The sequence below is a fragment of the Epinephelus lanceolatus genome, chromosome 6 (assembly GCF_041903045.1).
Source record: "Epinephelus lanceolatus isolate andai-2023 chromosome 6, ASM4190304v1, whole genome shotgun sequence".
Lineage (NCBI taxonomy): Eukaryota > Metazoa > Chordata > Actinopteri > Perciformes > Serranidae > Epinephelus > Epinephelus lanceolatus.
In genome coordinates, this window is record NC_135739.1 from 27849765 (window position 1) to 27876917 (window position 27153).

Here is a 27153-nt window from a genome sequence, read left to right on the forward strand (position 1 = left end):
GAGGGCTGGGTCTACTGATATGTATGTGTGTGTGTGTGTGTGTGTGTGTGTGCAGAAGTAGCAGAACTAGAGGCCTGAGGGATTAGCAGAAGCTTCTTTGAATTGTCTTCAAATTAATACAGCAGATAAGAATTTTGACACAGGGATAAAAATAAAAGCGCCTCTCTTCTAGAAATTATCTCTGTGGATGAGTGCGAGTTAATACATCCTCGTTTACATCCAGCATACAAATAAACACACGCACAGCTGCTCACATACAAACCTCAAATACTACACACCCAATTAGAACGCACACATGAACACTATAGCACACATTAACATCCTGAATCACTCGCCGTGTAAAGGCAGGCGAAAGAAGAGACTGGAGAACAGAGGAAATACTAGTCTACTTGCGGTAGGTGTTTCTATGAGGTTTCTATCCTTTGTGTTTCTCAACGGACACTGATTTTCTGTTGACATTTTTTAACATCAATGTCAAACATTCAGATTTAAAAAAAAAAATCTAATAAGAGAAGGAAAGAAAAACTATTCTACAATTAAAAACTTTAACATTGATTATAACCACATTTCCTAAAGACTTGGGTGACATCTCACTAAAACAAAATGCCATATTTTAGCGAGGCCAACTTTTACTGAAGGAAAAGTACCAATTCCATAATGTTTAAATACCATCACGTAAAAATAGTAAAAGTAAACTAGAATTACAGCTTTGCATGTGAACGCCTTCACAAACCATTTAAGTCACACTTTTAGTTTACATCCATGTCTGTGAAAATATGGATGCTTCACACACAAGGTCAGAACAGTTTCAAGATAGGCACCCAAGGTAAGTGTCACCAATCCAAATGTCTCCTCTTCTGTTCCTGAGTTATGCCATTCACTAATGGCTAGAAAAGTGTTTCTGCAGAATGTTAGCTGTCACAGTGACGTTGACCTTTTGTCCATTTGGATATAAAATGTCATCACGTCATCATTTTATCCTATTAGACATTTGTGTGAAAGTGTCAAAATTAGCATATGAATCATTGAGTTACAGCCTAAAAAATGTTTTATGAGGCAATAGTGACCTTTGACCACCAAAGTTTCATCAGTTCGTTCTTGTGTCCAAGTGGACGCTTGTGCCAAATTTGAGGAAATTCCCTCAAGGTATCCTTCAAATATCATGTTCCTGAGAATGAGAAAAATGCAAGTTCACAAGGATGGGACAGATGAGGTCACAGTGACCTCTACCTTTGACTTATGCTGTCCAAAATGTATTTAGTTCATCATTTATTCAAAGTGGACATTTGTGCCAAATTTAAAGAAATTCCCTCAAGGCGTTCTTGAGATATGGCATTCACAAGAATGGGACAGACAGATGGACAACCCGAAAACATAATGCCTCCGGCCACAGCTATCAGAGGTGCAGATGAATTAATAGTATTACCAGCAAAATGTACTTAAAGTATCAGAAGAAATGGCCCTTGACTGAAATGGTATATAAATCACATGAATAGATTACTTATGCATCAAAGTAAAGGTAGCATTTCACTTTGGTAGTTGGTCGAGGTGGCGCTAGTTTCATACATACAGCTAGTCTAGTCCAGTCCAGGTTTCCAATCTAGGGCTTGTGGTACAAATCTTTTATTTTTTTTTTTCTTAGTGTTCCGGGAGGATTCCTACAGCATAAGGCAAGTATGATCTAAAACTTTTTTTATTGCCGTTCGGCGTGAAATTTAAGACTAAATTACAAACACCAAAACTGTCACTCTACATGTGGGATTCAAATGCCTTGATTTTAATTGACCCTCTGAATTTTTTTTTTCTTGCATTTAATACACCAAGCCTCCTATGTGTTGCCTTGTGCCTGTTTCAAACATGTCCCAAAATAGCACATTTTTGTTAAATTTGCACCCCCATGTTGCCAAGAACACAGTGAAAGCTAGCTGGCAGACAGAGGATCGACTGCCCGAAGCATCCCAGCTGGAAATAAAAGATGAGCGTTGTTGGTTCCACTATCCTGATCTGTGTGACGTTAGTGTGAGAGGAATCTGCTTAAATACAATTAAATGCCTTTTAAGACTTTTTAAGGAACCACAGGTACCCTGTTTGGTATTTATGTATGTAAGTTGTGCATGTGCTGGAGCTACCTATTACTAGTTAGTTGTGTGCAATGTCAGTCTAATCCTGTGAGAGACTAACCTGCTCTCTAGCTGCTCCTGCACTGAGGTCTATTTTCAATCAAGCTGCTTTGGCATCAACCAAATGCCCAAAATATGGATGTAAATGTACAAGTAGGGGACACATCCAGATGATCGATGGTACCCGTCATCTATTTAGCTAATCAGCAAGCCAAAAACCAGCGAAACAAAAGCAGTCTTCTCCTGACAGCCTGGTTCAGGGTCTCGACTGTAAATCAAAGCCATCAGATGTTCATGCTTCATTCAGCACACTGATGCTCTGCTGCTGTTGGCTGCTAATTCAGCTGCAACCACATTACTCTCATCCTTAATAAGGTTTACGTGCGTCTGCCTTACCGACCCTCACCCCCCACCACACACACACACACACACACACACACACACACACACACTAATGGAGTATGTATCATGCAATGCCTCGTAATGTGTGTGCAATCGTAAAGCTTTCTGTTGTGCATTGGTGCTGAAATATTAGTGCTGTGTGTGATGATGTATTTTATGTGTGCTTGAATGTAAGAATGAGTTGAGAACGTGAACGACAGTATTTGTTTTGTTTTTGCTGAATGTAGGTTATACAGCGTCAATTTACGTCTCTATTGTAAAAGCAGGAAATGTGTGTGTGTGTACAGTATGTAGGTTAATGCTCTTCCTTGTATTGCTGTGTTAGAGTGAGAGGAGGAGCTCTTTTCATTAGGAGCCTTTTTAAAAACTAATTGACTGAGCCAGTAAATGTCAGGGAGCACAGCAGGATGCTGACTGATGATCCAGGACTCCACATTCTGCTTTAACCTTCTATCCTCTCCGTAGGTTTCAGAAGGAGGCAGGTTTGGAACTGTGAAGAGTCTCTGAATCTATATTGGGTTGTGTGGGTGGCTCTGCTAAATAACAAACACATTTTAGCTCCTTAACTGTCAGCTCTGCTCAGTAAAGCGCCTTGACTCACGGTGATGAGCGCCACTGAGTTTAGAGATGGTCTCCTTGTTGTTTTGTTTTATACATTGTTCCTGTGCGCTGATCTTGTCTCTTGTCTCTCTCGTTCATACTCCCTATGAGACACATTTTTAAAGCGCTGCTGCTCGTATGCGGCCGAGTCACGCAAGTCAAATGCAGGAAAACTGATTTGTGTAAACAAGAGAAGTTTGAGTGACTCAGCAGGATGAGGTAAAGTATGGCTGTCTGAAGGTCACTCTGACATTGTTCTGAAGAGGTAAACAGAACCAGGGATGAGGAAAGGCACTACAGCTGCAGCATTACTGGACCAACAACACTGAAATCACAAAACTGAGTGGAAAGCTCTCTCAGTTAAAGTACTTTTTCTTTCTTTAAAGGTCAAAAGGCAACAATACAAACTTTGCTCTTCAGATTTCCTGGAGCACCAAATGCAATCAATATTTTTCGACCTGTAATGACTTCCTGAACAATACTACAAAAATTGTTAAAATATTCCATGCTCTAAAGAAAAAAGCTAAAAGGTTTTCTTTTCATATAAAGCATTGTTTCTGAAAATTATTTTACAAGTGTTATGTCCCTCAATCATCACTTATGACCTACAAGAAGTGTGCGGCGGTGCATTTTTCTGCAGAGCTTTTGCCTTCTACCTGTGTTTTCGTATTTTCTGTGTTATAGGCGTGTATCCCCACAGCGCTCAGGTGACATCAGGGTAGTAAAAAGGTAGCAACTGGCTGCCAGCAAGCAGCAGGCATCCAAGAGACAGGGTGCAGAAAATACACACAAATATATCGAGGCAAACTTGCCAAATGAGAGTGAATCTGGGGTTGGCTTTACTTTTACTTTCACTGGTGAATGTGTTAACAAAACAGTAACCAACAGTAAACCTCTTATCCCGGTATTTCTGCACAATTGCAGTTAAAGGTGCGGCTACACTAATATTCCTAGTATTATACTATTTGTACAATTTGACCCCATTGGTGGCTAAGGAGTATTGTTTCCAACTGGTGTTCCAAACATTATCAATAACTTCAGGACATGGTTAAATCCAAAATTCAAAATGTATTGGAAAAAAAGGGAGATGTAATCATTTTCAAAATTCACATTTTTACCTAATAAAATATTCTGCTTCAATCCATATTTGTTGGCAGTTAGCTCTTCAAAAACATAATTTTCATTGTGGTCAAAAAACAGCATACAAAGGAAAGCATGCCCTTACCTTAACAAGGCAGTCTAGCAGCAATCTAACGACACCATAAATCACTTTTATTCATTAAATTAAGCCAATTCAATTAAAGAAAGGCTCATTAAGTTAATCTGATCAATCACGTGATTCAAATTAAGGATATAATTTGAGTTTTTTTGAGGGGGGGTTTTGGGTGATGATGACATAAAATATGACGACAGACATTCAAAGCTTGATTTAGAAGTTTCCAAAGTTAGAAAAATGACATTTGGTACAACCACAGAATCCCCTCAGCAAAGAAGACAGCAGAAAATAAGAAACCTCCACTACTAAAACCCACTACCAAGTCTCATATGACACAAGTAAAGATACTAAAATATTCTCTCAAATAAGATTTATTTCCCAAAATAAAATTACATTTGTCATGACTTTCTGTAATGTTCATTGTAACAGTATTTTGAAATGTTTTAACCTCATCCAGAACAGTAATATTAATATGTATAAGAAAATTAAATCACACTATAAACATATTATAGACATCTTGATGGCATTTAACACAACGAAAAAGTTTTTAAAAACAAAAAGAATTCACAAGCTTATTCACATTTATAAAGAACAGCCATCCATTTCCTGAATTCTTTGTCTTCCAACACTTAACTGTTAAGAAAGTTTTATAATTACACCAATATCAAACTAACTAACAGAGCCTAACACACAAATTAACTCATCTATCATAGATTAAAATTAACTTAGTAAATAACACAAGTGCTTGTTGACAAAGTGATTCCAAAACTGGATTCTCAAAGAATGTCCCTACTTTTTATTAGTAGTCACAGTTATTAAGGAATAAATGTTCCTTCCTTTGGGTTTTGACTCATTCAGGCTGTTGGACTGGATGTTAAATGGATGATGGAGGCAGGAGGAGACCTACCTGGCCCCAAACAGAGGAAATAGCATGCCAGAGTTGTGCAGGTGGAATGGAGAAACTGGTGGAGCTGGACAACAGAATAAAAAACATAATATGAACATAAGACAAAGGTATTATTGTTAGACGTGTTCACCATATGTATGAACAAATCTTTATCAACAGATATTTAAACTGAACTGCCAACACTGAATCACCATGGTCATTAAATGAATCAGAAGCTTTTGGTAGTGACGCTCCTCACTGGTGACGGAGCACTGTCAGCTCAGCTGTGATTCACAGGAAGTCACTTCCTCAATAAAAGCAAGCAAACCATAAAAGAAGTAAAGGTCATGACGTCAGTGACAACGTTAGAAATTGGTGCATTGGTGCCAGACTTTGGGGGTCAGTTCTATTGAAGTCAATGGGGCAGGCACAGCAAGTCAAACTAAAACCTATGATATCTTTGTTGTTTCATCTTTGACTGAAAAATACCACTTTCACAAGAATGAGACAGATGAGGTCACAATGACCTTGACCTTTGTGTCCAAGTGGACAGTTGTGTCAAATTTGACACTGTTTTTTAAAAAAAACACTCACGAGAATGGGACAGATGTATGGACGGAAAACCTCAAAACATAATGCCTCTGGCCATGGCTATCCCCCGCGTGGAGGAATAAAGAAAAACAACTGATGAGAACCTGACCCAATTTTAGCCTAGGGGGTGTATTACAGCCCAACCAAGCCCTAACCCAGTGGGCCAATTGGGCCAATCAGAACTGTATCTCTCAACACCCCCACTGTGAGCTGTCGTCAGTACTATGCTCTATTGGACCTGAACCCAGACGTGAACCTAGCACACCCTAAATACATTGGAACATTTAACCAGCAAAGCAGGCACTCCAACTACTGGAGCTCATCAAAAATGAAATTCTCAGCCCATGTTAAGTTGCTCTTTAGGCTTCCAAGATTTTTCCAAGATTAAAAAACTCAGGAAATATACCCAGGAAATCATCAACTTTCAGTCTTGCTCCATACTCTGAAGAGATTCCACAGTGGGGTTTTTTTCTAAGGAGCAGCTCAACAACAGGGCGAGCACTGACCCTTTAACATATCACAAACATGCTGAGCAGACAAACTGAGCTGCATCAGGAGATACAACAGAATTGTGACAAGGGACAAGTGCCGACTTTGCATTTGCAAGCAACAGTGTACATTTTCTTAAAAAACTGAGTCAAGTCTCTGCGATGTCAGGTTTCCGAGGAAAGCTGGCATACAAGTCTCAGGGCGTGCTGAGAAACAAAACACTTCTATGAGATCTAAGTATGAAGGGGAAACATTTCTACCAACTACAGGGAATATCATCAGCAGATTGTTAAAGTGTGTCATCTGTATATCGTCACGTTTTCAGGACACACACTCAAACATATCTTCTAATCAGTCATGTACTAATTCTTGTTTCTATCTTGTGTTTTTATCTGTATTTGCACAGCTGTGTAAAGCACTTTGCAACGCTACAGTTCACAAAAGCGATTTGTAGATAAATCTGCCTTGACCCACTTTGTTTTGCTTTTTTCATTAACACTGTGCGAGCAGAGGCATGGTGGAGCAGCAGTGTATCGATATCAGGACAAATGCAATGCAATGAAAGCAGCTTGTTGGGTCAAATAGCTCTGGTAACAGGTCTAATTGAATCCGTGTCAGGTTCTCAGTGCAGGTACATCCACCACTGCAAGCAGCAGGATGGAAATCAATATGTCCTCTCTGCAACCATGGACACAGTCTAATTTCATTGAAGGCTTCTCTCTCTCTCTCTCCCTCTCTCTCTCTGCATGTGCAGGTTAATGAAGGTCATTGTAATCATATTAGAAAATGAGAGCGTGTGTGTGCAAGAGAGAGGAAAAAGCCTTTGCATGTACATTAGGACTTCTGTTACACAATATTATCGTTCTGCAAACTGACAGAAACAATACTACACCTACAAAAGTTGCACTTCAACAAATTCACATGGAAATAAATATATTTATTGAAATAGCTTCACAATAAATCAAACAGCACAAGTCTGTGATGAAGTTACACTATTGGTCAGACTGACTATGGACATGTCAGCTGCTGCTCTGTCAGCCTGTCAGCTGATGATAGGCTGCCATGGATGCTGACAGCCCTGTATTCCTCATTTTCAGGAACCAGTGTAGCACAATACCAAGGTACAATTATCAGGCTAGATTGCTAACTAGACAGGTGCTACATGAGTAAAATTTAACAACTTAAAGGGCCAGTGTGTAATATTTGGCATGGTTTATTGTCAATCTGAATCTGAATATTCTACCCATTAATATGTTTATAAAAGTGTATAATCGCTATAAAATAAAATTTGTTTGGTTTTCGTAGCCTTATAATTATGCTTTTATACACAGAGAGGGGAGGGGGGTCCCCACTCGGTATGGTAAACAAGTATGTGTGTATGGTGTGTGTGTGTGTTACGCTAGAAGAGTCAGAGTTTGGGACGGAGTCTTTTACCCCCTGGAGTGTTACCGGAGTTTCTGGAGTGCTCAAATAAACGGGCCTTTTTCCCGAACGCTACTCTGGTCTCCTGCTCGTGAGTGATTCATTACAATATCGTAACATGGTTTAGATTTCTAAATAAACATTCACCTTGTCGTCATTTTACACACTGGCCCTTTAATGCTTCATCGACACACTCTTGTCACAGCATAGGAAAGCATATTGCTATCATCAGATGAGTGACAGCGTTGTGCAGCTAATTTTCAGTAACCACTGTAACATTAGCATTAAAGCATGGTGGATTTGCATGCTAGTATCCATCAAGTTTGGACAGAGGGAAGTTTAAGAACAGTGGTGTCTGTATGACACGAGTCCTAAATGTATTTAAATATTATTGTGTTGCACTTCGGAACAGGTGCTGCCACAATGACAAAATTCTTCTTTTGGTAATCAGCACCAACAAGACATTTTCCTAACTATGAATAGCAGTGAAACTTTGTTCTTTTAGTGGCTCACTGCTCCACAGCCTCCACCAGTTACACGAGGACTTGCATCCCCACTGGAGCTGAAGAGGGGAGGGTTGTGTTAATCTAGCAAAAAGGGTGGGTGCAGCTCAGGAGAAAGCAGGTCCCCTCTGCTGTGTGATGGTGTCTAAGTGTACTGTTCTTCTTACTAACATGTATTTACATGAATTATAGAGCTGGACTGCAGTGGGGCCAGTGTATGCATGCATAAAGAGACCACGCTGTAATCAAAAGTCATGGTGAAAGTCCATTACTGAGTATAGGCCACTGCTTTCTGTTTCCTTGTTTCAAATGTAAGGCCCTCTAGCACTTCATACATGGTCCTGCAATATACTGTGTTTTAACCTAGTCTTGTTTATATGAATCTGTTGCAGTTACTCACTTTGAGTCTTAACACTTTAGCAAACTGGATGCTTTAGATTTTGACTAATGTACACACTGTTTTCTTCTCTCACAAAGTAACTTGGTATGTGTGTATATGTACCTTGAGTGCAGTCCTGGATTCGGCCCAGGTCTGGGGTGTGGAGGCTAAGAGTCCTCAGGATGGGTGGTGGCCTAACCAACAAGGGGGCAGCTACTTTAGGCCGGTGCTGCTCCTCTTCTGGTGTCGCACAGTGGGAGCTGGTATGAATGCTGGATGGAGTTGGTGGAGGAGTCAAGCTCAGAGTCTGAGAACAGAATTTAGTGTCATTAATGAACAAAATATGTGTTTTAAAATGCTTTCAAAAAACCATAGCAAGTCATTTGCTTTCAAAAAACCAAACAAAACTGATGTCTTCTCACTTTAAGATCAGCTTCACAGTGAGCTGGGGTCGTCTGGGTCTGGAATAAATTTAAAGGAGCAAGAGGGCTTGAGGTTGGGCAGGAGGGGCTGACAGGAGGCGATTTGATGGTCGAGACCCAGCCCGATTCACTGGAGCTGAAGGATTGATCATTAAGTAAAGCTTCGAACAGGTTACCGTCCACACCCTGAATGAGACACAGCAATAAACAAGACTTAGGTGGTGTTTGTTCATGCTATTGTTTTTGGTAAAAATCTTTTAGTCCACCTAAGTTGCATGCAAAAGTTTGGGCACCCCTTGTCAAAATTTCATTCACTGTGTATAGCTAAGCAAGTTAAAAAAAAGACCTTATTTCCAAAAAGCACAAAGTTAAAGATGCCAAATTTTCATAAATATTTTGATCAAGATTATTTTTTTATTTCAATCTTTTAAAAACAGGGGTTTTGATTTGTCTTTCTAGCAATCCTACGACCAGCTCTCTCGGAAAGTTTTCTTGGTCTTCCAGACCTCAACTTGACCTCCACAGTTCCTGTTAACTGCAATTTCTTAATTACATTACAAACTGTGGAAACAGCTACCTGAAATCGTTTTGCTATCTTCTTATAACCTTCTCATCTTCCTGGCCATCAATTATTTTATTTCATTCAGAGTGTTAGGCAGCTGTTTAGAGGAGTCCATGGCTGCTGATTGCTGGTACAAGGTTTCAGGAGTCAGAGTATTTATATAACTTTGAAATTTGCTTCACTTGGTCTTTCCTAATGATGACTGTGAACAAGTCATAGCCCTAACAAGCTAATAAAGGTCTGAGACCCTGGTAAAAGTTGTCTGAGGGCTCAAATGTCTTGTGGTGCCCAAACTTTTGCATGGTGCTCCTTTCCTTTTTTCACTCTAAAGTTGTAAAAAACAATATACTAATATTGCTTAAAATGTTGAAAAGTATGCTCCATCTTTAACTTTATGCCTTTTGAAGATCAGTTCATCTTCTACTTACTTAACTATACACAGTAAAATAAATTGTGACAACAGGTGCCCAAATTTTTGCATGCCACTGTACAGACAAACATCACTATTTACCATTATCCATTTTACCCAACTAACCTTTATTTAAATTAGATGACTGCAGTAGAAAAAGCAGTGTGAATCAACAATAATCTGAACCATACTCCACAGGTTATAAATGTGTATCGGAGTACACTCATTATCACTTAAACCTAACCTAAAGATTTCTGCTACTGCTGCACTACAGATGATGAAGGAACAAACCAGCAACATGGTGAAGTGCTACACAGACTCAAAGCATCTAAGCTTTGCAAAGACATGGAATAAAGGCAGAGGTGGTGTCGATGTGGACAAGGTCAGCGTCAGGTGGTCATACCTGGGTATGGGGGCTGACGTCACTTTCCTCAATAAACTCCAGGGCGGGCTGCTCCATGTCTTCAACCTGAGACAACAAGAAGCTTCCTGTTTCCTTCAGATTCATACATCAATAGCAAATTTTAATGTACAGATCTTTGATTGTATGTTCTACACGCACATTCACTAATATGGCACACTGTCAGTGATTTCAGCTGGCGGCATTTTATATATAAACATAAAACAGTATGTTATCTTAGTCTACATAAATGTTGTTTATTCATTGCACTAGATATATCACCATGTTAATTCAGATATTGTTCCAAGAACTGCAGGGTTTCTTGAAATGGCCACCTCATTACCATCAGAGGAAAATATTAGTGAAATAAAGACATTTAAATAAACTAAATAAAACCTTAACCTTCAGGGAAAAGGTCATATTTTCAATAAAGCTCCTATTTAGACCTTTATTTATTACATATATTGTATAAATAACAATATAAGAGAAGTCTAAAGGGTATCTCAGACATAGCAGATGATGTGTGATTAATGACTCATGTTCACATCAAAGTAATGATGCATGTTGCAATGTTGGGTTAAACAAAGAAAACGTTCTGAATAATGTTAAAGAGCACAAACACCACAGTGTTAGATTTTGCTCAAAGACTTGAAAATTCATCAGCTGGACACACATTTCATATAGACCATGGCTCAAGTTAGTTTTAAATTTGAATCTTTCTAATGTAATTTCAGAACTAGTGCACATTAGTATCTTCAGTCTCTATGAACATTATTTCTACTACTTGTGAATAAGACAGCAGGGAGAGAACAACAAACTACAGACGTAAACCCTCCCAGACATGATACAACATACAAGCACATTTCAAAAAATAGTCAACAGGGGGTTTTACTGTAGCCTTGTTCTGTTTGTTTCCTTTATCATTTCATTGTCATGCCACTGTTTCTCGGTCTAGCTACATCTCTGCCTATAAAAGTATATTTTTTATTATATACACTGTGAAATCTCCTCCCTTACTGTATATGCTCAGTTTAACAACCATCCACTCATTAACATAAGGGTGACACAATCTTGTAATCCAATATCCATTAAACAGCCCACTGATTGGCTGTCATCTTATTTATTGGCCAACAACAAGCTGTGACCTTCCAAACAGTGTGACTATACATTAAGAAGCATTGGACTGGAACCCACCCCTTTCGCTAAGAGGATGTGTGTGTGTTTGATGTGAGTGTGTACTGTACACTGGACTGTGTGTGTGTGTGTGTGTGTATGTATGCCAGTGTGTGTGCTGAGGGTGTATGGTGCTGCCGTGGGCCTGCAGCAGTGACAGTATGGCTGCTAAGATAAGAGCTATGGACAGTGGAGAATAAAAGCTTTACACCAACATTAAAAGAATGGGTGAGAAAGAGAAAGTGAGTGGGGGAGGGAGAGAAGAGACAAAGAGAGTGCACTCATGGATACAACTCAGACATAAAGCTGCAAATCCACCACAAACAGTACTGACACTATTGTTTTGTTGGGCTGTACTGCAACCTCAAAGATTGTGTGTGTGTGTGTGTGTGTGTGTGTGTGTGTGTGTGTGTGTGTGTGTGCGCACCTTTGGCGAAGCTGACATGGACCTTTCAAGTATGCTTGCTTGCTTTGGGGATAAAATGGCCACCTCTTCTATCTTTGGCAGGTCAACCATTCCCTCACCCAGGTAGAGACTCACTGGTCGGGGCTGGACACACAGCTAAGGACAGAAAAAGGAAGAACACAGTACAAGTTACTTAGAAGTGGGTGTAAAGTTCACGTACATATATCAACAGTATATATACACAGTATTTCAGTATTCATACCATTGTTATATAAACAAGTCTGTAGTCTTTTTTTAACAGTATAATCACCTGAAAATAAGAATAATTGTGTATTGTTACCTTAGAGTAACCTGTTTGTATCTGCGTAGTGAGCGGGTTTTCGTCTACACAGGGTTCCTACACATTTGGAATTTCAAAATTCCATACTTTTCCATATCCTAATTTCCAGACTTCTCTGCGTTTTTTTTTTGTTTGTTTGTTTTGTTTTTTCAGAGAATATGCGACATCTGAGTAAATATATCAGTGTATCATATTTCACATCATATTTAATTATTCTTAACAGGCGATTATAGCCACGTACCATAATGGCATGCAAATAAAAACTAAGTTCAATGTCTGGGCTGAGGCAAAAAGGTTGGGACTCTGGGTGCAAGCGATGCAGTAATGAGACGTCAGTGTTTTTTCCTTTCATATGGCTCAGAATCGCATTCTCCCCCATGTTGGCGATGTCAAATGATTTCACACAAAGCTTGCATCTAGCTGTGTGTGTGAATTGGGAATCCTTGGCCAACCAGTATTTATATACGGTATTGTCAAGCCATCCATCCAAAAACTTGCATCTACTCATTGTGAACCACGTGAAACTCGTCTTCTTGTCGAAGGTGCAGTGATGGAGTGAAACTTGATACCTGGGGGGCTGGAGGAGGGTCATGGGGCAGTGGACTGGACGTACCACTTGTTAATCAGGTAAAAGGGGTGGTATGTTTTCTGAGACGTTTGCTCTCACACAAACTGTGCTTGGCCCGGCATAAAACACGATCCGGACTGATTAATTTATTTTTGGAAATACCTAATTTTCTATTTTAGAAAAGTGGTAATAGTCTGGAAACATAAATATTTTCCCATACTTTATCTTTCATTTTCCATACTTTTTAATACCTGGAAATTGATCAAATTTATTTCCATACTTTTCCATACTTTCCATACTTGCGTAGGGACCCTTTCTACAGAGATTGCCATGTTGCACTGCCATGTTTCTACAGTAGCTGAACACTGGCTCTAGATAGGGCCCATCATGTTTTCACGTCAGCCAACATAGTCAGCAACCCCTCCACGAGCAGCAGCGTCAGAAAAACACTAAACAATAGTTCAGTTCTGGCTAAAAATCTCTAAAACATCTGGATCTTAAGTTACCAGACAAAGAGGTAAGCACCTATTAGCCAGTGCTGGGCTAGTCGCCCATCTGCTGTGGACCAAAACAGCTTGGAGAAACACCCATGTGAAACATTAAACTAGGGCTGGTGATATGGCTTTAAAAAAATATTGCGATATTCTTAGGCTATATCGCAATACACAATATATTTCTCAATATTTTGAAATCTCCTCTAAACTACTGTAGACTACAAAATTACTAAAAGAATTACAGTTACAATGACGTTAAATAAACTAGCTACTGTCATATAATAAAGTTTAATAAAACGCTGTTATAATAAAGTTAAATAAAGTAATGTAAGTAAAAGATAAAATATCGTTAGAAAAAAAGTATTGCTATAATTAATCAAAGCGGAACCACTGGTGCCGTTATTTTAAAGCACTCGGATCGCCTCGGGCCCAATGTGTAGATGTTTTTGCTGAGAACTTGAAGCTTCCGGTCAAACTTGTTTTGAGCAGTTAGCAGAAAGTGAAACTGTTACCGTAGCACCTTTAAACGTGAGGATTTATTCACTGTAAGTGGGTAACAATCGAACAGCTATCCAGTTCATATATTAATAGCATTTGCAAGTCACAATGGTGCTCCATGTTCGCAAAATGCAACTATGAGTTGCAGTTTGGAGCCCTGCAGGTACAAAAAACACACATCACCTGCTCACACTATCGTTAAAGTCATTAAGGTAAACTGTTATAGCAGTGAGGTTAAATGTGGATGATTTATTCACTGGAAACTGGAAACAAACTAACAGCTCTCAAAGTTCATATATTTATATATACACAAGTCTCACTGGTGCTCAGTGATTGCAAAATAGTCGCCGTCTGAAGCAGTGATTAAAAACACGGTTCACCTGTTCACACAGAGGACAGAATGGCCTGAATGGGAGGAGTGTGTGTGAAGTATCGTGTTTGTGAGTCTTTCTTTATGTATGTGTGCCTGTGAGAGGGAGAGAGCCATAGGAGAGAGCAGGAGAACTAAAATGCCAATGCGAGTGTCATACTGGTGACTTTAAAAGATGACACAACAATTTATACTTGATGTTTGCGATATCTTTTAATCACCTGGTCCATTTGGTTTTTTTTTTTGCCTTTAATGGAAAGGACAGGTAAGCGTAAAAGGGGGAGAGAGAGAAGGGGGGGTGGCATGCAGCAAAGGGCCACAGGCTGGATTCGAACCCGGGCCGCTGCGTCAACAGCCTTGTACATGGGGCGCCTGCTCTACCACTAAGCCACTGACGCCCAACCTGGTCCATTTGTGTTGGAGAGGAAGAGACCTCTGTGGATAATTTGGCTCCTGGTAAAAACCTCATAAACAATGAATACTTAAGGAATCCTAACTGGGAGTTCATGTTTAGCACATGAGTTTCAGCTGGTTGCAATCTGTAATCCTCACCACTTGATGCCACGTAAGCCAACTGCTCCTTCAACTGTTGACTACATACAAAGATGTTTGAGGTGTGCTGGTGTATCTTTAATATATTTTCAAAGACATCTGCCAGCCATTAAGAAAATGATATTTATCACTACCATGGTAAAAAGAGGTTTGTGTGCCTGACTTACTGCTGCACTGGCTGCAGGGCTGCAGGCTGTCCCGTGGCCTTGGCTCAGCAGGACAGTGTGGATGTAGATGTCAACATCAGTCTGTGTGTCACACAGGTAGAGCTGAAGCACATCTCCGGTGTAACAATCCAAAGCACCCACCAGGGTGCGATCGGAGCACAGCTTCAAGAAGGAGGCCTTGGCCTCAGCTGTCCAGCTGCCCTGCAAGAGGCAAACCACAACACTCTTATAGATTAAAGTCACAGAACATTTTGTGACATCTGCAGCTTGACTGTTTGAAACCACTCACACATGCAGGAGCAAAAATGTGAGCAGCTGCAAGTATAAAACACTTGGGGCTAAAATAGTGAAAATTGTTGATCAGTGTTTCCCAAAGCCCCAAATTATGTCCTCAATTGTCCTATTTTGTCCACAACCCAAAGATATTCAGGTTACTGTCATAAAGGAGTAAAGAAATAGGAAAATTAGGGATGCACCGAATATTCGGTAACCGAATATATTCGGCCGAATATTGCAAAAAAACACACATTCGGTGGAATATGTTAAAAGCAAGGCCGAATAATAGCGGCGTTTTGATAACGCAATCAAACAGCGTGCCGTGACGGGTGGAGCAAAATGTCGGCAGTGTGGCGATCTGTCCGTCACCGCACTCACATTTGCGACTAAAAATAGTTTTGAGAGAGCAAAATAGGCTTAAATCATTCAACATGCTGTGCGAGCAGCCTACAGATTTCAACCAGTAGCAGAAACGAAAGGCGAATCCCATCAATTGTGGGTTGAACGAGGGTCACAGACACAGACAGTACTGTATTCTTGTCAAATATGGCGGCCATCGGCTTACCGGCGACGGAGAAGTCGGCTCCAATAATATCCTCTTCTTGGTGTGTGGACTGCCCAGAAGTACCTGAACAGCCGAGCCAGCCGAACACAGGTATGTGACGTGTCAGAGGAGAAACGAGCCGTTCACAGCCCACACACCTCACCGCACTTTAGGGACTGTTCTTTACTTATGAAGGGACTTGTCAGGGGAGGAGGGTGGCTGGCTGATTCTTATTTTATTCATTTTTTATTTTGATCCCCCCTATGTTAATCACTCATTGATGCTGTTTTTGAAGTAGGAATAAGTCAATAAGTAATTTATTCCATTGAAATATCATTGATGTATTATAGAAAAGTGATGTATCTTTTTATAAATGACAAAAGGCACATCTGCCTCATTTTCGCTGTGGTATCGTGATACTACTCAGAACCATGATATTTTCATTGGTTTCGTACCGTGGGATCCAATTTTGGTACCGTGACAACACTAATCTGGAGGGGGTTCATCTGCAAAAACTAATGAAAAACTAAACAACAATATCTGGTACTCGGTATTTGGCCAAGCGTTTAATATTATTCGGCTTCGGCCACAAATTTTCATTTCGGTGCATCCCTATAGAAAATAGTCACATTTATGAAGCTAGAATCAAATAATTTTTCTTTTCTAAAAGAAATCCACCAAACTGATTAGCAAATTAGTTGATGATTAACAGTTGACAACGAATCAATTAATCATTGCAGCTCTAAAAACACTCATAAGGTTTGCTTACTTTTTTAAAGTAATAAAGTACTTCACCATTTTTGGCGCCGTCATTACTTTCTTGTGAAACATTTGAACATACATCTATTGTGAAGCATATGGTTGGTCAGGAGAAAAAACAAGAAGAGCTTGTTACCTTGTAACTTAACATATTATCAAATATGCTATCAGACTCACAGTGGTTGGTTTAATTCCAGCGAGTGATGATGGAACAGCCTGTGCTGGAAGAGCCGAATAACATGACCTGAGGCAACAGAGATGAACAGTAGGGAGCACAGCAAACCACAGACACTGATCAGGTTTGTAGCAGTAGTACTAGCTGGATTGTTTAACTGCTTAAATGTGTGAGATGCCCCTTACTTGAGGAACTTGAGGTTGGTGGTCTGTACCACGGTTATATCGCCAAAGTCGACATAGTACACCTCGACCTGTGTGGAGCTGATGATCCGATGGATCACCACCCGGTAGAACCACATTCCTTTGGGTGACACACAGCAGACTTGACCCTGTCTGACAAATTGCTCAGGGAGGCAGTAACACTCCGATACCTCAGGGCAGGTGTAACATCGTCTGGAGGTGACAGAGGAAGAAAGAAAAATAATACAAGAGACAAGATGTCTTTGCTCAGTAAGAAGCACCAGAAAACTCAAAATGTAAATGTTTACATTGAGACAATGTTGGTTACATTTTATTTACTATTACACATCAGACAGGTCCAGCTTCATCTTTATAAATGCTGTTTGTGTTTGGTTTTATATTGTCTTCTAGACAGTTCAGAAAATGATTTGACCTCCTCAAAAGCTTTTCTTGAAACTTCTTGTTGCATTGAACTAGGGCTGGGCGATATAACAACTATGTACAATATATTGATATATTTTCAAGCCAGACATAAATTTAGACAACACCATTTATATCGATATAGGGCCAAGTTGTGTTACACGTCGCATGCCAGTGTGCATTTCTCCTCTCACACTCTCCGCACAGCTCCACCCCACTCACTCACAAGTTCCTTAGCAACACTTTTTGAAGTCATAGCCTGACGTGCACCGCCACAGAAATGTAACTACACGTCACAGCAACGCAGACCTTCTGTCTGTTTTTGTAAGCTGAAACCATTTCCCTCAGTGGAAACAAAGCTTTTGAGAAACAATAAATATTGAAGACAATAAAGCCTCCACAAAATAGCATTTTAAGTCTTGAGTGTGATTTATCCTGGCTTCATACAGGCAGAGGAAATCTCCGCTTGTCACTAGGCTAATTTCTGCAATGTAAAATGCCATAGGCTTGTGCTAATAACGTTAGCATGTTATATTTGTTTGGAAAACATGTTTAGTAGAAGACAGTTGTTTTGTCAGTGAACCTTGTGAGATCTAACGGAGCCGAATTCTGTAACGTTACCTCTGTTAAATGTTGCTGTTGTCCCTGGCTTCAAATGAGTAGAGGAAAAGGTCGCTAGCCACTAGCCTAATTTATGCAATGTAAAATGCAATAGGCTTGTGCAAATAACATTAGCATGTTGTATTTGTGGGGAAAAATGTGTACAGATAAAGACAAGTGCTTTCTCTGTGAATGCTGTGAGTTATGATGACGCCGATTTGTGTACTTGTGTTTGAAATTGTCTCTATTAAGCCATGTTTAATGTGTGTTTTAGGTGTGTTCTGAATCAACTAAACTTTACATCACTTCACAGAAACCCCGGCAACAACTAGTGTTTTGGAGGTGTAACTGTTGTGCAGCTGCATATTTTCGAACAGGGAAAAGAAATACCTGTCTTTGCATTTTATTTTGATCGCAGTCCGTTTTCTTTAAAACTGCTTGTTACATCTCAAATGTGGCTTTGACTTGCAACTGAAAACTGAGATAGATATTGTGTATCGCCAGGCAGCCTGAAAATACGGATATGAATTTCTGTCCATATCGCCCAGCCCTACATTGAACTTAAAACAAGGGTTGAGTGCTCAGTATCTAATTCAGTTCCTTTTCAGTTCTTCTTTTTTATTGTCTTTAAAAAAATTCAAGTCTTAGACGAACTAAATTTGAGGAAATACATTTCAAAGATACGATTAATGAATGATCTATTATTCCAAACCAATGTTGGTCAAGCTAAATGACCAAGTTAATTTTGGTTCACATAATGGTAATACCCACTTTTAGAAAACACTTACATGGATATTTAAACTGCCCATCAGATTATTATGCATTATATTACTGATTACACTGCAATTCTGCAATGGGTATAGGAAATGTTATTACGTCATTTTTTTGACTAAGCTACCACTAACATGTTCACCACCTCATCTCAATCATCATGTCCTCCATAGCTCGGGCCTCCTCACTCTCACTGAAGCGGATGTAGAAATGTCCGGGTGTCTCCACCTGTTCCACCAGGACCTCTACAAGCTCTCGAGCACCGTGGCGTGTCGGCAGTTTGAGACGTTGACTCTGCAGGGCATCCAGGGGCACTGCAGGGCTGGAGTGCACCTGAATGACAGGGTACACCTGAGACAGCAGTGTCCTTACAGTCCTTACTTGTCCTTACAGCCTAGTAATGTAAAACAACATGATGAAAAAGAAGATGCCTAACCATTTCCTGGGTCTTGGAAATGTTATTGGTATCTAGCTCCTCCCTCCTTATGATGACTTTATCATCATCATCATCTCCTTCCGGTGCGCTTTCCCAAGGAGATTCTCCACAGCTGAAATAGTGGCTCTTCACTGGCGGCTTCCCACCACTGGCAAATCTCTTGGTCACCTTTGAGTCTACAAAATAAAGAAAAATACATTTCCTGCTTAACTTAAAGACAGTGATGAACAAGAATACTTTGTTGCATGGCATCTCAGACACCACTAGGGCTGTCAAAAGCACCATGAAATGACGTTTGAATATTGTCAAATTCATTTAGTCCAGTTTGAATAATATTCAAATTTATTATTATTATTTTTTTTTTTTAACAACAACAACAAAAAAAACAAAACAAAACACAAAAAATAAGCACAATATGAACGTGACACTCAGATGAAAACACCCGTTCTGCGCGCAATGTTTGGATACTTCAGTGCACCTGTAGTTTTCCACCACAAGAGTGGATCCTGGTCGGCTCGTAGTGGTGTCTCATTCTGGTAACGTTTCATCTCTTCTTCAAAAAGGGTAGGCAGGGAGGCAGCAGGTGCAACACTCTCCCTGTATGTCTCCCTGAACAGGTCACACATCGTGGACAGCACAGTGGGTGGTGTTGGCGCAGCGGACTCCACCGTCGGCGCCTCTCCCTCCGTCTCTCGCCGGAATTCCATCGGATGCGTGTCCGTTGCAGAACGGCTGCGCTAGTTATCCGCTGCGTGCGCAGATGCAACCAACAAGCATCCGGTGGAATTTGGGGGTCTGCGTCCCTCTCTGGCCCAGCTTGTGCGCGAGCCATTTCCGGCCAAACGGGATTCGCCATGATATACAACATTATTAATAGTATTAATTAATTATTAATGATATTCGATTGATCAAATTTAGGTTCAAACTTATAAAAAATATATATTTGAATATATTTCGAACTTCAAATTTTTTTGACAGCCCTAGACACCACCATTTATTACAATAGGTCACTGATTATAAAAGCATTTATGAAAAACAAACAAAGATAGGTGTCCTAGTGGGACACTGGTAGTGGATAAATAACTATAGAAGGTGGATGTCCATTATTTTCCCAACAGATTTTATCCCACACCTAATGAAGTGATTAGGGTAATACTGACGGTTGATATCTAAACACATACACACCTGAATGTGTAGCATCACTGTCTTGTATGTCCATGACTATCCAGTGTTGCCCACTGTCACCCACTACAGGTCTCAGGTAGAAGGTGTCACTCATGGCACCAACCAGCTCGGTGAGACTGACAAAGCCGCTCTGCAGCAGTGGAATATCCTCGCCAAAAAGCCTCTGAGGAGCAAAATAATATCTTTCATTATTATCTAGATTTAATAACAGCTTAGTTGAGCTGTTTAGTTAGCTTGTTTTCTAATAATTATCAGAGGGCTGGGAAGCTAAATGTGAGTGAGAACACGTGAGCTCTCTGTGACATGTCAGAAGTCTTAAAATGCTGCTTAGGGTGTTTTCATACTTGGTCCTTTTCAGCCCTCTAAGTGGACTCAGAGCAGTGACTCAGCATTTTTCGCACATATGTGAACACTCCAAGTGAACTCCGACCCCTCTGAAGCGAACCAAGGTGGTTTGAGTTCAGTTTGTTTCATGTCTGCGGTGCAATTCACTTAAAAAACAGACAAAACCATGTCAGCCTGTAACACTTGCAAGGATGCAGGACGAGGAGTACTTTGGTCCACGGAAGATACTGCACATCTCCAGATGTGGAATGTAGAATACATCAAATGGCAACAGTCTTAAGCATACAGAAACGCTAAGGTTTTCCTCCAGTTTCAAGTTCACCTGAAAGCGAGGGGGCTGCATAATTACACTACAGTGCCACGTCAAGGTGAAAACAAAGCTATGTAGGCTATAGTGTGAACAGGAAGAGGACTGAGGTCCCATCAGAGCTGAAGTTTACCAGAAAGAGAACTGAGTCCCTTTTCTGTTGGTCTACTTGTTGGTGCACTTTAAGAGAACTGAGTTGGGTGCATTTAAAAAGGACTATATGCGAGAACACCCTAAAACTTCTGTCAGACAGTGGAAGCTGATTCCCCCATGTGAGTCCTGATGATGCAGGATGACAAACGCCAAAACAGTCCTATCAACGATCTACCTGTCGGTCTGTATTACTTTATGTTTTCTCCTTTTTGGTTCGGTTGTAAAAAGTCAATGTGAACAGGAACTGCACCAGAACGAAAATGCAACAGTGTATCATTTTCTTCCCCTTGGCCTGCATCAAATAAACCAAACTACAGGTGTGAAAGCACCGTTAAACTCTCATGTCACAGTCAGTACATTTACATGGACAGTTTAATTCCCTTTTCATTCGGAATGAAAGTTCATTCCTATTAAAAGTGATCTTGTAAACACCTAATTCGGAATGAAAATGGCCAATGCGATTGAAAATTCAATCCGATGTAAAGGGGCTGGATTATTCCGTTTCTAATTCTGAATGAAAGGATTTCTTGCACTTGTGTACACTCATTCCTCTTCAAGTTCATTCCAGTCTTTCTGCGCATGCTCGTTAACCTGCCCTTCTGGCACGATGACGTATATAGTGCACATAGCAATGGGCTGAGATAGAGCAGTCGGACTCGTTGCACTCACCGGTTTCCATTCACCACAGCATGGTCATCTATCTCTCCTCTTCGACCTTCTACCTTCCTTCTCCTCCTCAACAGACGAAGCATTAGCAGAACAAGGTTGTTGTCTACTGCTGCTTCAATACAGCGTTGTCAAGGATCTTGTTATCCAGAGCGAGGACTACAGTGTTTTCTTCCGGTAAACGTAAACACGTAACATCCTCCCCGCCCCCTATCCAATCAGAAACCTTCCCTGCCCCAAACCTTGCGCGGACCCAAATACAGGCGATTAAAAGGCGATTAATCTGATCTCCCGTGTAAACCCTCATTCGGAATGAATATTTCCCGTGTAAACTACCTGGAAAGACTTTAATTCCGGAAGATTTCATTCAGATTTATTTCATTCTGAATGAGAAGCCATCATGTAACCGTACTCTGTGTGACAATGAACAGGAGAACTGAATGACTTTTTTTTTTTTTTTTTTTTTTACCTTGTACTCAGCAGGCAGATCGTGAACAGATATTCCACCACTCGTCTGACGTACAACCTGTAGAGAGTCATGAACATAAAGACTTGTAAGTACGTGTCCTGTTTACTTTCTGTACCATGAATAATTCTAGCCATGATATTTGAGGCATGTTATTACTAGTGACACTAACAGCCTATTTCCACCAGATGCGTGTTGGTTGCGTCTCCGCTGCCGAATAGGATTCAATACTAGTCAATGTGTGTGTTTCCACCAGCTGCGGCTGTGCTGCGTTCCGGCTCCGTCACAGCTCCCCGGTCCAGAGCCCGCCGCAACAGATACGCAGGACTTCTATTTTTGCCGGACGCCGGAGCACAATGCAGCAATTCAGCACAGAGCAGATCGTGCTGGGCAGGAAGTCGTGCACAGAAACACGATAAAACATCCGGTTAATTTTCAAAACAAAATACACAGTGTTCACGGCGGATCATATTTCCCTGCACTACACCTTAAAAACTACATAATGGGCAGAGGCAGGCCTGAAGTCAACAGGTCAGAAGTTTTCAGACGTCATTTCACCCCGTTAACACCATGGACGAGGAGATATTAATCACGGCAGTGCACCGAGATGTCTTCCGGCGGAGCTGCACCGCTCCGCACAGCAAACACAGCCGGTGGGTATTGACGGACGGCGGAGCACGCAGCGGATAACCAGTGCTGCCGTTCTGCAACGAACACACATCCAGTGGAAATCCGGCGTAAGTGACTGCTTAGAACTTAGCAGGAAGTCTGACCTTTTGTAGCTTGTCCTTCAGCTCCTGGCTAATGGTGCCAGCGACTCCATTCTCCACGATTCGCTGACGAAGCTCCTTTTCTAGCTGAAAGGGAAATTAAGATGAAAGAACAAAGATAACTGTACTTCATACAAAGCATCTTCCCCTCCATAATCCTTGATGATGCCATTCAGTGATATTGAAGTATCTGATGCATCTCTGCCATGGTTTGTCAAAATATATCCCGACCAATCATTTTCTGAATGCTTAACAAAGCTCCATGTAGCCAAAACAAGACTTTTAAGCTGTAGCTGCAACACAAACACACATACACAGAACTTTCATACACCAATTGTTTTACCCATGCATCTAGTTTCATGCAGTAAGACACAAGATGGAATATTGAATAAATGCACCTTTAAATATTCAACCCCCCCAATTTAACATTCTCATGCCTTGCTTTAAGATGCAGACACAGTGTTTTATTACCTTAAGGACATGATTCTGAAAGAGCCGTCCATCCTGGCAGAGCTCTGTGTCCGCTTCCTGCTTCTTCTCAACCATCTGTGGCTTGTTAGTGACAGTTGTTGTCTCTCTATGGACAGGGCCCGGAGTAGTCTCAGCAGCAGGCTGGTTCAGAGGACTCTGCTTTACTGGGACTACAGGAGTAAAACACAAATGTTGATTAAAAATTAAGACTGGTGCAAAAGATAACAACTCTACAAAATATGAAAAACCCTCACTCAGCGCTTTTCTGTTGAAAACTCACAATAAAATCATTCAATATGTGGAGTGTGAACAGTGTGTTAGTTTGTCATTACTGCTGTAGTAACCCCATTAACATTAAGCAAATACTTGCAACTTGGGCAGATTAAATCATTTTTGAAAAGGCTGTGGGTATGGATAAATTCTGGCAAGATGTTCAAAATGTGTAAATGCATCACCTGGGGGTATTGTTGGTGGCTGAGCTCTGTTGTCCAGCCCTTTGGAGGCTGACTTGTCGGTTGTAGGCGATTCTGACTTTATCTGCTCAGTCCTCCTTGGTGAGCTGAGCAGTCTTTGTAGCGGCCTGGGCAGCATATGTTCCCTCAGGCTCAGAACTGAGCCCTGCCTGCCCTGCCGGATAAGGACCAGGTCCGCCACTCCTTCCAGCATCTCTCCAGTGGAATAGAAGCCGTACTTGTGGACACGCAGCGGCTGGCCAAAGCAGCGCAGGAAGGTGGACTCCAGGTCAGACAACCTCAATGGACCCTGTAAGAGCGGGCACATGGTAACTTGAAACAAGAAAACATTTTGCAGTAACAGAGCTCCATGATTTTGTCAGAAAAATAAATAAACAAGCACAACAGTCACTCACGGCTCTTCTTCTCTGATTTTGCAGAGTTCGTTTGAATAGTGCACTGCAAAATTCATGTACACAATTCAGACATTATGAGGCTAGAGAAAACAAAACTTCACGGAGTACCTTCAAGTCATACCTGGGAGAGCAGTAAGCGAAGCTGTGTCCTCAGCTGAGCAGGAACAGCTGGAGGAGCACGACCTCTTCTTGGAAGGACCACTTGGGGGGACAGGTAAGAGTTGCGGGGCGAGAAGTAGCTGACACCCCTCCTATTCCTCGTGTCGGCCTTAGACGTGCGCTGCTTAGCCACGAGCTCCTCAATGTTTCGGGTGGAATCGTCGCCAATAGCTGCAAGGCGCCCATATAAAGGTGAGAGCATGAAGCTTAACTTGTTCAGGTTTGTGATAGGCAGATATTTAAGAGGACTTATGTGTTGAACATAGCTATGCTTTAGTTTATTATTATTAGTCAATGCTGAACTGAGAGAAATACATGCTCAAATAAATAGACTCTACCTTTTAAATATATGCTCCCATCTGGCCTGAAGTTAATCGACACCACGTCAGGCATCTCCTTCACCATATCCATGATGTGCCTGAAGCCCAGTTGTTTCAGGGGCATGGGGTGCCCCAACATGGTGCAATAGTCTTTCCTGAGCCGATCAGGGTCCAAGCCCATCTTAGATGAGATGAGCAAGGAACGAACATCCTTCTTCAGCTTTTCCAAAATGTCTTGCTGGTTCATTTTGCTTGCTGACATCTGGAGAACACAGCAAGAGGAGAAATGAAAGAAAACATAGTGTAAGTACAACCCAACCAGGTGGGTGGGACACCAGAGAAGAGAAAAACAGTCAACAATGATGACATGAGGTTAAACATGCTACAGTATAATTGATGAGTCAATTTTGCTGCATATACATTTTAAATTAGCATAGCTTTAAAAAAAACCCACACAAAACCATGTGGTTAAATTTGGCGCTGGGACTTGCCCTTTAACACAGACACAAATGCAAGGAGATGGTGATCATGTCAGTTGAGGTCATGGGAATTGAACCTCTCCCTTTTCTGCCCTCTGTAACTGTTACCAAAGTAGCAGGCATACGTGAAACTGCCATTATAGCTCTAATAACCTTATTCAAATAACGTTAACACACCATAAACACGGTTAAAATCTCGTTAGCCAAGCTACCTTTGCTCTGCACAGACACACCGCCACCAGCCACAAGTGACTCAAAGGTTAAATTAGCAAACACGAACGTTAGCCTCCATCTTGAAGCACAGATCCTTCTGGAGATTTAGCATAGTTGACTGCCAACGTTTGGCCGCTGCATTTAATACACAGTTTAAGTACAGACACGGTCCTGAACAGTATTTTCTTGTTCAAATTCTTCCGAAAATATTGAGTCGACAACTTTACCCTAAGTCTTCAATATGTCGGCCGCATCCTTCCACGATATCTGAACTTTTGAGTCCTCCACACGCTCCACACCTGCTGCTAGCACACCGCCGTACACACGTTGTTCGGCAATGAGCAGCACAAGTAAAGCTGAAAACAGCTACAATTAGCTTCTGTCAAAAAGTAACTTATATGCTCCAAAACCTCTCCACACTCTCAGTAAATATTAATATAAATATATAAATTCAGGCTTTACAACGGGACTCGAATATTTGAAACCACTGTTTCAAGCTCTGTCTCCACTGAAGTTGCAGCAGCGCCCTCTACTGCTTATATTATTGTTAATATTATTATCTTTTCATTATAAAAATTCAGAATTTTACAAAAAATACATTTGTTGTTGACAGTCAACCATGAAAAATAACAAGTCAGAAAAAACCTCTTTCAATGTAAACACTGAAGTAACAGATTGTATGACACAAAAATCCACATTTCAGTATTCAGCACACAAAAACCCAACCAAAATATATCAATCAAGGACAAATTAAGAAATAAACAAGCACACAAATGAGAAAATAAATGACTGAATAAATAAGTAAGAAAATAAACAAAGAAATATGCAAACAATAAGTAACCAAGTGAGTAAATAAATAAGGAATTAATAAATAAACATATATATATATGGTTCAATCCCTGGAGGAAGCTCTTCTGTGCAAGTTTGCATGTTCTCCCCGTGTCAGCGTGGGTTTTCTCCAGGTACTCCAGCTTCCCCCCACAGTCCAAAGACACGCAGGTTAATTGGTGACTCTAAATTGCCTGTAGGTGTGAATGTGAGTGTGACTGGTTGTCTGTCTCTACATGTGTCAGCCCTGTGATAGTCTGGTGACCTGTCCAGGGAGTACCTTGCCTCTTGCCCAGTGTCAGCTGGGATAGGCTCCAGACCCCTGGGACCCCCAAGAGCATAAGCGGTTACGAAAATGGATGGATGGATGGATAAATAATGAAGCAAATAATTCAATACCAACCAATCAACAGACCAACCAAAAATGTAAAAGCAAACTAATCAGAGTGTTGCCAGCAACAAAAAGTTTTCATTACCAACATCGGCATCAACAATGTCCCTCTTTACAATAATTTCAAATAAAGCTCTAACATCCGCTTTCTTCTTTTCAAAATACGCATAGTTTCGAAGCAACACAACAGCCCACCTTGTGTGACTTAAAATGAAATTCAAGACATAAATATTTATTCTACATTTTTCTTGAAAGGCATTCCAAATGGAAAAAAAAAAGCTTTTTCAGTCCTCAGAAGCATTCATGTCCGTGCTTTCCTCGAGGGCCACTTCTACAAAATGACAGGAGATCCGGGGCCAGTCACATGTATGCAGAGGCGTTTCTAGGATTTAAGGATATT

The 27153-nt window shown here is 40.8% G+C and overlaps 1 protein-coding gene across 3 annotated transcripts; it reads right to left on the bottom strand.

The window, feature by feature from the left end:
• Positions 1-4701: 4701 nt before the first annotated feature.
• tdrd5 (tudor domain containing 5) lies at positions 4702-26053 on the bottom strand. Of its 3 annotated transcripts, none has more exons than XM_078168895.1 (18): positions 25762-26053; positions 24861-25104; positions 24485-24693; positions 23951-24257; positions 23496-23665; positions 23028-23111; positions 22258-22314; positions 20318-20480; positions 19133-19308; positions 18842-19029; positions 16909-17118; positions 16726-16792; positions 14970-15170; positions 12002-12136; positions 10405-10470; positions 9031-9216; positions 8732-8915; positions 4702-5309 (listed from the first exon to the last, which is right to left on the bottom strand). In XM_078168895.1, the coding sequence occupies exons 2-18, from the start codon at positions 25102-25104 to the stop codon at positions 5242-5244; spliced, it is 2715 nt and encodes a 904-aa protein (XP_078025021.1). In that variant the 5' UTR covers positions 25762-26053; the 3' UTR covers positions 4702-5241. The 3 variants fall into 3 exon arrangements, with proteins under 3 accessions (XP_078025021.1, XP_033478372.2, XP_078025020.1); XM_033622481.2 differs by having other exon boundaries at positions 18842-19047; XM_078168894.1 differs by lacking the exon at positions 25762-26053 and adding an exon at positions 25534-25744 and having other exon boundaries at positions 18842-19047.
• Between the last annotated feature and the right edge of the window lie 1100 nt (positions 26054-27153).